Below are 10,805 nucleotides of genomic sequence, written 5' to 3' on the forward strand. Positions count from 1 at the left end.
TTATCACAATATTCAGGCCACCCTGGGCCTTTAAAATTCAGGCCTTTAAAAGAGGGAGAGGGTAGTGCTTAATCTAAAAGAATGAGTCTCTATTTGTAGAATCTCAGCATGGAGGTTGGGAGGGGGAGGTGGAAAGAGATATTTTTGGGTGGTGAGCTTTTCCAGCCCTTCTCAAATCACATGATGAAGTGACCACCCAGCCTGCTCTAATCTTTCCTTTTCTCACTTGTCATTCCTTAGGATAATATGACAAAATATATCCCTGGCTGTTCTGAGCACTGGGGGCTTCTTTTCCCATTACACTCAGCAGTTAGTGGGTGCCTTTCGTCAACCCCCCCCCCAATTTTCTCCCCCTCCAAAGTGCTGGGTGCATCATCTTTCTAGCCCTTTCTGCCTCTGCCTCTAGTGAATTCCCCAAACGAACACCCAATTCCTTTCTCCATAACTTGTTAAAGACAGAGGTTAGGACTGGGGTGGGGGTGGGAAAGAAGATTTGACTAGCAATGAAGAGAAACTTACAGAACCCAACTTACAGAAAATAGGCCACTTGTCCTGATATGCCCAGAATTTTTATATAAATGAACAGCCCAGCTTTCCTGGCTGACTAGCCCATTCTCAAGAGTCTGAGTCTGACTGTGGCACCCTGGGATTGGGGAGTTTAGAATCAAGAGGAATCTCAAAAAGCTTAGAGTCTGTTCACCTCCTTTTACAGAACAGAAAACATGACCAGAGAGGTTTTAAGTGACATGCCTAAAGTCACACAGGTGGTGAGAAAGCAAAGCTAGCTGTGGAATCCAGGTTTTGACTTGAGATTTCACCCTGCCTGGTGCAGCTGGTTGGACAGGCCTGGGCTCCTTCGAGTCAGGAAGACCTGAGTTCCAATGTGACCTCAGACATTTACTGTCTGTGTGACCCTGGACAGATCAACTAACCTCTTTCTGCTTCAGTTTCCTCAGTGGTAAAAAGAGTAGAAAGGGTAGAAAGTGGTAGAAATACCAGCACCTACTCCCCCCCGGGTTGTTAAGAGGATCAAATAGGATACTCTTTGTAAAGCCCTTAGCACATAGTAGGTGCCTAATGGATGCTTTCCCCCCTCCCTACCTCCCTGTTCTTTGTTTCCAAGCTGATGCCTTTTCTAGCCCCTTCCTATTTACATGGCCAGGCTAAACTAGCACCAGCTGGGTCCAATTAAACTTCCATAATAGTGGTCCCAGCCTGGCTGTTGGCTCCACTCCCTTAGAGTAAGGGGGAAAGTTGGATTCATACCAGCCATGTACTCACTCTCATCCCATGGAATTATTCCTCCCTGCCATCAGTCAAAAGTGATCTTTCTCTTCTATGAATACTCATAGCTCTGAGTACCTCTTATGTATGCTGGCACCCTACTTTGTATTCATTGTTTCTACACAGTGTGCTAGGGTGGAGAGAGGGCCATCTTGGTAACACAGTGTCTTGGAATCCTGGAGTCAGGAAGACTCATCTTTCTGAGCTCAAATCTGGCCTCAGATGCTTACTAGCTGTGTGACACTGGGCAAGTCACTTAACCTGTTTGCCTCAGTTTCCTCATCTGTAAAATGATCATAATCATAGTACCTCCCAGTGTTATTTTAAGAGTAAAATAAGATATTTGTAAAGGATTTAGTATAGTCTCTGACACATAGTAGGTACTCTAGAAATGATAGCTATTATTGTCGCTGCTGTTTATTAAGAATTTGAATCCTTCTTCAGACATTTGCTAGCCGGTGTGTGACTCCCTTAATCTTAGTTGGCTCATCTGTAAAATGGAAATAATGTTAGTACCTACTTCAATAAGAATAGCTTCTCCACATCTTTGTTGTAAGGAGCAAAAGAGATCAACTACATATGGTATTTTGCAAAGCTCATGGTATATAAGCATTTGCTGTTATTGTCCAGTGGTGCTTAAAAGTGCTATCTAGGTTTCTGCTGTCATCGGCACATGCCTTATTTCATCCACTATTGGGATAGGGCTTTTGCCTGATCCATAAGCAGGCCCTGTAGCACCTTGCACAAAGAAGACTCCCAATGAATGTTTATCGATTAGAATCTGAGCTAAGCACTCAGAGACCTACCCCTTTTCAATACACACTCCCTAACATTTCCTCAGGCTAACACCTGACTTTTCTCTAATTCTCCCTTTAGACTTTCCCCCTGTCTTTCATATCAAGCTGAAGGACCAGGTGCTGCTAGATGGGGAGGCAGCCACCCTCCTGTGTCTCCCAGCAGCCTGCCCTGCACCCCACATATCCTGGACAAAAGGTAGCAATGCGTATTTTTTTCTCCTGCCACCCCCTGCCCCACCATAGCTCCTACCCTCATTCTGTGTGAGCTGTATGAAAAGTGGGCTGATTATTTCCAATCTACCTCCCATTCCTTCACCCTGGACCTGCCCCTTAATTCGGGAGAGATGGATTCTGCTTGACTGGCTTTTGGGAGATAGGAGGTGCTTAGCAATGAGAGAGGGGGCCCAGGGTTGTCTGGGAGATCATGAGGAGATCAGACAGTTACGGGGCAGGGACTAGAGGATTGACATGTCCGTGGCCCTTTCTTGGCCCCTGCAGACAAGCAGTCCCTTCGGTCAGAACCGTCAGTCACTATAGTATCCTGCAAAGATGGAAGGCAGCTGCTGACCATCCCCCGTGCTGGGAAGCGCCATGCTGGGCTGTATGAGTGTTCTGCCCGTAATGCCTTGGGCAGTGCTACTAGCTCCTGCACGCTGGCTGTAGCCCGTGAGTACATGGAACAAGATCAGGGGTGGGAAGGCTGCTGACCCTCAGTAGGAATGGGGATGGAGGGATGAGAGAGGAGGGGGAAGAAGCAGAGGGATATCGGGCTCGGGTTTGAAGGGCTCATGAGGTCTTCTTCCAATTAGGTCTTCCAGGCAAGCTGGCTCCCCCTGAAGTGCCCCAGAAATACCAGGATACAGCATTGGTGGTGTGGAAGCCCGGAGACAGTCGAGCACCTTGTACATACACGTTAGAGCGACGTATAGATGGTGAGCCTTGGGGCTCAGGGGAGTTCAGAGGCAGCTGGGAGAGGATCTGGGATGATGGGAGTGAAGAGAAGTCTCTGAGAGGGACTGGAGGGGAGGGAGAAGTGAGGTTTGGGCCTCTCTTCTCCCCTTCCCCTTAGCTCCCACCCCCAGCACACTACCCCTCCCTTATTTCTTTATAGTCCTCCCCCACGTTCCCATGGCCTCATGACAGCCCCCCCCCCCACTGCCTACCTCCCACCATTATCTCCTCTCTGCCCCCAGGGGAATCTGTATGGCACTGTGTGGGTTCAGGCATCACTGACTGCTACTATAATGTGACCCAGCTGCCGAGGGGCATGACTGTGAGGTTTCGAGTGGCCTGTGCCAACCGTGCTGGGCAGGGCCCCTTCAGCAATGCATCAGAGAAGGTCCTTGTTGGGAAAGCCACAGGTCAGGAGGAGGCTAGGGGACTGGGGCCCTGGTGGGATGGATGCTGGGAATAATTTAGTATTGATGGAGTGGGGCCCTGGTGGTTTTGGAATCAGAGGGATTCAAATACTCTTCAGTCCCCTTAGCCCTCAGGACCTTGGGATGCTGTCTGCTTAGTATAGAATTTTCTCCTTTCCACCTTCGTCCATCACCAGGACCTCACTTCTACACGGAGGGTTCTATAGCACATGTTTTCTCTTTTCTCTGTCTAGATACCCCAGTTTTGAAATCTGCCACTCAACAAGCAATCCCTGTTACCTCAGTGCCAGCTGGGACCCCTATTCCTTCCACTCCTACCTCACCTGTCTCTCCCCCAGCCCCAGCCTCTGCAGCTTCCCCAGCCTCTGTAGCCCCAGTCACACAAACCTCAGCTGCCCCAATCCCAGAGTCTCCAGCCCCAATTTCCCCAACCCCTGCCTCCCCAGCTCCAGCCACACCTTCCCCTGCCACCTCAGCACCGTCCTCACCAGTCTCTCCAGCTCCACTTCCTGAGCCCACATCTACCTTGACTCCAGACTCTCCACAGTCTCTTCCTTCTGCCCCAACCTCCACCTCTCCCCCATTGCCCCTTAACCAGGTCCAGTCTCACCTCAAGGCTTCAGGCCCACCTCCCCCAACTCCTCCAAGAAAGCACAGGGGTCTGCTGGCTACACGGCAAGCATCCCTCAGTGATCAGCCCCTACCTGGTAGGCCCGAGTCTCTTGCTTCCAACACAAAAGCCCCATCCCCTAGCACCCCTGAGAGTAAACCAACCTCCTCCCCAGCCCCTATGTATATGGTGACTTCTTTTGTGTCAGAACCCACTATCCCTGAGCCCCAAGCCCCTGAGCCTACCCCTAGCCCCACTAAAGTGGCCGTGCGCAGCCTTACCCCAGCCAAGGAGAGGGTCAGCTCTCCAGGAAGTGAACCCCGCAGCTCTCCTGGCCCTGAGGGCACCACACTTCGTCAGGGACCTCCCCAGAAACCCTATACCTTCCTGGAGGAAAAGGCCAGGCAAGTCTAAAAGAGGGATGAGGAGGAGGGTGTGTATACCCAGGGTGTCATTTTTTTTTTTGTATTTTCAGTCTTGAATATAATAAACACTTAATAAATACTTGTTGGCTGAGGGCAGGGTTATGGTAGATCTGGGAGTGGAGAGGTTGATGCTGAATCCTGATATTCAAACCCAGATATGGGATGTGACAGATGCCAAAACACCTTTCCTCTTTCCCCAAAAGCCCCCACTCTGACTTCCAGCCCTTATTCAGGGGTTTCCATGCCCCTCATTTCCCCTGACCTCACCCAGTGGTTTCCTTCCCCCTTCAGGGGTCGTTTTGGCGTGGTGAGGGCTTGCCGGGAGAATGCCACAGGTCGGTCATTCGTGGCAAAGATCGTCCCCTATGTGGCAGAGGGGAAACAGCAGGTGCTTCAGGAGTATGAAGTATTACGTTCTTTACACCATGAGCGGCTCATGTCCCTGCACGAAGCATACATCACCCCCCGCTACCTTGTGCTCATCGCCGAGAGCTGTGGGAACCGTGAGCTGCTCTGCGGACTCAGTGAACGGTACGATGAGTGTGGCTTTTGGCTGGCTAGCTTGGGGGGTAATTGAGGACTCCAGCCACAGTCCACAATGTACAGCAGGGGAGTTGGCCCCGAGAGAGTGGCTGTGCCCTGCCTCCTGACCTCCAGTTCCATCCTCCTCGTTTCCTCCCTCCAGGTTTCGGTACTCTGAGGACGATGTGGCCACCTATGTGGTCCAGCTGCTGCAGGGGCTGGAATACCTACATGACCACCACGTGCTGCACTTGGACATCAAACCCGACAACCTGCTGCTCACACATGACAATGCTCTCAAGATTGTGGACTTTGGCAGTGCCCAGCCCTACAGCCCCCAGGCCCTGCAGCCCCTGGGGCACCGCACTGGCACGCTGGAGTACATGGGTGAGGGCTGCTCAGGCTCCTCATTAGGAGTGGTGGGCTCTGGGTAGTGTTCCCCCTCCATCCCCCGCTGTGGTGCAAACGTCCCTAGAAAACCATGCAAGATGCATTCAGACCTTGGAAACTGCAGGGTAGTGAGCCAGGCTTAGGGGAGCTTAAAAGGGGTTACCTTGTTATCCAAGGGTCGCTCAGGGAATCTACTGGGACCCCACCCCTTCTACAGCCAACTCTAAGCAAAAAGTACTTTGTAAGTTATAAAACCTGGGGTCGGTGGAAATTCTTTTAAAGGCCTGGGCTGGTCTCTGGACCCAGCTCAACTGAGTAGGTCTAAGGGTTCACACAACCTGGCCAAAGGCTAAAGAGGAAAAGAGCCAGGGGACCTAGTCTGACATTTACTCCTTGCTAACTCCAGATCTACCATAGCTCAGGAAAGCACTGGCATATACCGGACCACCCAAGTCATAGCCCTGAGATTTCCGGGAACTTAACATGTATGGCTTTTCCACGGACATCCACACCCCGGGGGGGGTGGGAAATGGAGAGGAAGGATACCCAGTGCCTGCCATATTGACTATACAGTTAACTCTCCCACATCTCAGGTTCCCCCATCATGGTTTCAATATATCATGGGTCAATATAAGAAATTAAATGGGAATTTGGGGAGAGTTTTGCAGAAGCTGCAAATAAACGTGAAAGCCAACAGACAACACAGTTTAGAAACTCAGAAATGCATAAAATATATGTATAGTATTGCATAGTATCAACATATCTTATCTTTTAATATTATAATAATATAATTCAGGATTCTTTTCTGGTACAAAGGAAGGGCCAGAAAATTTTATATGAATTTTCCAGGTGGTGGAGGCACTGCACCCCTAATGCTTGTGATGTGGAATGGATAACTGGATATGTAGAGTCATTTAATGGCTGACCTATGTCTATGATCCTTGATGCACTTAGTCATTTATTTGGCAAATTAAATTTAGTAAACATTTATCAAGTGCCTGCTATATGCACGGTTTTGTGTTAGGTGCTTCAGCAGTACAAAGATGTACTTCTTCTTGAAGCAAGGTCTTCAAGTCAAGTATGGAGAGATGTGTAATCCTAACTCTAATAGAGAAGTAGAGGGTGGGAAAAACAAAAAGAACTAGAGATACTTTACTGTGAGTTTCCAGAGGAGGGAGGAGAGGTCACTGCCCTTTCCCTCAAGACTTGAAGAACGGGAGAGGAGAAAATAACATAGTCTGTGTGGGCATCAGTTCAAGTAAAGGCACTCTAGAAACTGAAAGATGTGTTTGGAGAAAGAGCTGTCTAGTTTCTCTCAAATACAGGGTATAGGAAGGAAGGAAACAAGTATTTATCAAGCACTCACTATGTGCCAGGCACTGTGCTAAGCACAGGAAGGAGAATTATCAGGGAATAGGACTGGGAAGAGAGTTGGTGCTATGAGGGGTCAGGAAGAGAAAGCAGAGCTGGAAAATAATAGAGTGAAGAAATGGTCAGACAGGCAGTGCTAAGTACAATGGCAGGAAAGAAAAGGGAAGAGAAAGTACCCAGAAGAAGGGCGTTAAGGGTGTCCAGTGCTGCAGAGACTTCTAGGGGGGTGAGGACTGGGAAGAAGCCACTGGATTTGTCAGTAAGATGGTCACTGATGACCTCGAAGGGAGAAATGTCAATGGGGCAAGTAGAAGAAAGGAAGTTAGATTACCAAGAGTCAAGGAGGGAGTGGAAGGTGAAGAAGGGATCAAGGATAGGTTACTCTGTCTAGATATTTAGTACTGAAAAGAAAATTTGGTTGAAAAGGGTCTTGAATGCCAGTCTCCAAGTATGGATTGTATTCATCAAGTGGTAGAGGCTGCTTAGTTGTAACTGTTTTGAGTGATGTGATGGTTGGAGACTTGGGCTTCTCACAGCTACTCCCTGGCTGCATCGGGGAACCCCCATACCCAGAAAAGACACCATACATGGGTAGCTGGGTCAACTGTGTCTCTGTCTCTTGCCAGCTCCTGAGATGGTGAAAGGTGAACCCATTGGTTCTGCCACAGACATCTGGGGTGTCGGTGTGCTTGCCTACATCATGTGAGTAACCCCTATGCTGAGGAATCCATTCATGTTCCCCAAGTTCTGGTCCTGGGACTCCCCTGCCTCCCTCCCCCTTGGAGTATCCTTCTCTTACTTCGAAATCCACCTCTGTGGACCCGATGCGAGAGGTAGGGTGGTATGGTAGAGTACTAGGCTTGGAGTCAGGGAGCTCTGGGTTTGAATCCCACTTCAGGCATAATCTTGCTTGTGTGACTCTTGGGCAAGCCAACAACGCTGAGTCCCAGTTTCCTCATCTGGAAAATGAGAGGATAAGATTTAATAGACTCTAAGGTCCCTTCCCTCTGATTTTTTTTCCCTCTCTCTATACATCTTTCCCATTTCGTTATTTCCTGGCAGCTCCTTCTCCAGAATTCTTCCAATACCTTGCCTCAGGGGCTAGGGTGGTGGTGGTGTGCATTCCCATACACAACATGGTTGGAATTGTTCTTTCAACATCCAATTTCTCTCCTGCCCCCAATACTGACCTTTTTGCTGTGTCTTTCCCCAGGCTCAGTGGACGCTCCCCATTTTATGAGCCAGACCCCCGGGAGACAGAAGCCCGGATTGTTGGGGGCCGCTTTGATGCCTTCCTGCTGTACCCCAATACCTCCCAGAGTGCTGCCCTCTTTTTGCGCAAGGTCCTTTCTGTCCACCCCTGGTGAGTGGTGAGGCTGTCCCTTTCCTTAGTCCCTGCCTTTTCCTGCCTTGGATGAGTTCTTCTCTCCCAGCTCATCCTGATCCCCAATCCATCCTTGTTTTCTAGGAGCCGGCCTTCACTGCAGGATTGCTTGTCACACCCCTGGCTTCAGGATGCCTACCTGATGAAGCTTCGGCGCCAGACGTTGACTTTTACCACCAATAGGCTGAAGGAATTCCTGGGGGAACAGAAACGTCGACGGGCAGAGGCTGCCACCCGCCATAAGGTGCTGCTACGCTCCTACCCTGGCAGCCCTTAGCCTTCTGGACCCCAGATCCCTGGCCTCCTGGACCTTAGACCCCTCACCCCCTAGCCTCCTGGACTCTGCACTCTGGGATTCCTGCAATCCAGCTCCTGGACTTCCCTGCCCTTGTACACGGGACATTCCAGGGGCTTGTGGCAGCACTGGGGTAGGGTGGGGAAAGGCAGAGAGGCCAAAGGGGACCGGATACCACCAGCAACAGCCAATCAGGTGGCATTACCTCATGGACCCATGGGCAACGAGAGCCCCAGGGATAGCATAAACCCCATCTGGGGTACAATAAGCTTCAACCAGGCTGAAGGACTGAGAGCTGGGGGAGATGAGGAACAAGGAGAGAGGGAATAATGAGTCACAAGACTGGGGCAGGGGGCAGAAGGGGGCAGAGAGAAAGAAAAATGATAAAGGGGAGGACATGGAGGGAGTCTAGTTGTTGGATGGGGAGCCCTTGGGGTAGAAATCAAGCGGAATGTTGAGCAAGGTGGGTGTAAGCAACATTACTGAAGACAAGAAAGTGCAGGAAAGGGAAATGAGACAGCCAGCATCATGAGGCCAATGGGATGGGAGCCATCAGTGAAGGGATTGATGAACCAGAAAGGGAAGCAGCAAGAGAGATAGGACATCAGGAGGCCAGTTAGGTGGGTGAGTGATGGAGCCTAGGAAATTGGGGAGGAGGTGTTCAGTCTGTGAGGAAGGGATGAGGGGAGCTGGGCTGTAGACCCATCGAGACTATACATCCTAAGACAACAAGGGGGTTCAAGAACAGGATTGCCTGGAGGTTGGGAATCAGTGAGAAAAGAGGTTAGAGAGGCTGTATTTCCTCTTCCCTCCTTTCTCTGCCCAATGGAGGGGAGGGGGTCTTGCCCCATCCTCTCAACTTGTGGCTCAAGGCTTCTTGCACTGGGTCTAAAATGGTCCCACCACCTTCCTCCTCCCTTTGCCCTCACGGCCCTCATATTTATTTATTTATTGACTTTTGTGAAGTTTTCCCTTCCTTTCTCCATCCTTCACCCAACCCCTATCTCCAGTGTTGTCCTGTGCCCTGCCTATCTCTCCAGCCTCCATCTATCTGTCTGTCTGTCCCAGGGCCAATAAAAACAACAAGGAGACCAGGGAGACCTTTGTGTTCTGTCTGGGGACTTTCCTGAGGGGGGTTAGGAAGTGGGGGAGGGGGAGTAGGGCTCACTTTTGCTTCCTAGAGAGCTGAGTTCTTTACCTGGGGTCCATGGATGGTTCCCTGGATAGATTTCAGGAGGTCCATGAATTTGGGTGGGCAAAAATGACCATATATTGTCACTAATCTTTGGTTTCCTTTGTAATCCTATATATTTTACACAATAAACACTATTTGGAGAAGGAGTCTATAGGTTTTACCACATTGCCAAATGACACAAAAGTATAAGTTAGATTACCAGCTAGGAGCTACAATAATGCGCAGAGGATTGGGCCTGGAGCCAAAAAGACCTGAATTCAAATTTGACCTCAAACGTTTATTAGCTGTGTGACCCTGGGCAAGTCACTTAACCTCTGCCTCCGTTTCCTCAGTTGTTAAATGAGGATAATAATAGCACCTACCTCAGAGTGCTGTTGTGTGGATCAAGTTGTTAAGAACTTAGCATGGTGTCTGGCACACAGTAAACACTATATAAATGCTTATTCCCTCTCTCTAGTCCCCACCTCTATCTGGGAAGTCTTCTCTCCAGATGACTGTGCTATTATACTATCCAGACCCTAACATTGACTCTTCATACTTCCTTTCCCCCACCACTTTTCCTTCCTTGTTTGGGATTCCTGCCTTCTTTTCCCCAGTCCCTGTCTTCTCTAGCCAATCCTCTCCTTTCCTTTACTAGTCTCTAGACCAGTTTGGTCCTAATAAACAATATAGTCCCTGGGTTAGGTGCTTCAGGTATAACATTCCTCACCAAGTGAGGCCCCAGGAAGTGAGCTGCCCCCCTAATCTCCAAGAAGTCACATTGGGATGGTAGCCAAGTAGAACTTTGCAGTAGGCAGGAAACTAGGAGAATGGCTACTGGAGCTATTTTGCTTAGCTTAGCCTGACTTCTCTACAGCTCTGCTGGATAGATGCCTTACCTCCTGTCAGTCTCCAGTTCCCCACCAAATTCTATTCTCAGCCCTAAGAGTAAATGAGATAGTATTTGAAAAGGACTTGGCACAGTGCCTAGCACACAATAGGCACTCAATAAATCCTCCCTCCCTCCCTCCCTTCCTTCCTTCCTTCCTTCCTTCCTTCCTTCCTTCCTTCTTTCCTTCCTTCCTTCCTTCCTTCCTTCCTTCCTTCCTTCCTTCCTTCCTTCCTTCCTTCCTTCCTTTCTTCCTTCCTTCCTTCCTTCCTACCTTCCTTCCTT

At 49.6% G+C, this 10,805-nt stretch overlaps 1 protein-coding gene across 1 annotated transcript in view; it reads left to right on the top strand.

Annotated features, from left to right (window-relative positions):
- The window catches only part of SPEG (striated muscle enriched protein kinase), an 80,590-nt gene extending 70,714 nt beyond the window's left edge, over positions 1 to 9,876 (top strand). The window contains exons 32-41 of the mRNA XM_069104498.1: positions 2,161 to 2,277; positions 2,580 to 2,747; positions 2,891 to 3,013; positions 3,275 to 3,442; positions 3,694 to 4,474; positions 4,787 to 5,026; positions 5,181 to 5,404; positions 7,405 to 7,480; positions 7,992 to 8,141; positions 8,247 to 9,876. Of these exons, the coding sequence (XP_068960599.1) occupies positions 2,161 to 2,277; positions 2,580 to 2,747; positions 2,891 to 3,013; positions 3,275 to 3,442; positions 3,694 to 4,474; positions 4,787 to 5,026; positions 5,181 to 5,404; positions 7,405 to 7,480; positions 7,992 to 8,141; positions 8,247 to 8,439 (2,240 nt within the window). The 3' untranslated portion in view covers positions 8,440 to 9,876. The remainder of the gene's footprint in view (positions 1 to 2,160; positions 2,278 to 2,579; positions 2,748 to 2,890; positions 3,014 to 3,274; positions 3,443 to 3,693; positions 4,475 to 4,786; positions 5,027 to 5,180; positions 5,405 to 7,404; positions 7,481 to 7,991; positions 8,142 to 8,246) is intronic.
- The last annotated feature ends 929 nt before the right edge of the window (positions 9,877 to 10,805 follow it).

This window comes from Petaurus breviceps, unplaced genomic scaffold (assembly GCF_028583685.1).
Source record: "Petaurus breviceps papuanus isolate PSGF00001 unplaced genomic scaffold, PetGlider_PUasm1.0 688, whole genome shotgun sequence".
Classification (NCBI taxonomy): Eukaryota; Metazoa; Chordata; class Mammalia; order Diprotodontia; family Petauridae; genus Petaurus; species Petaurus breviceps.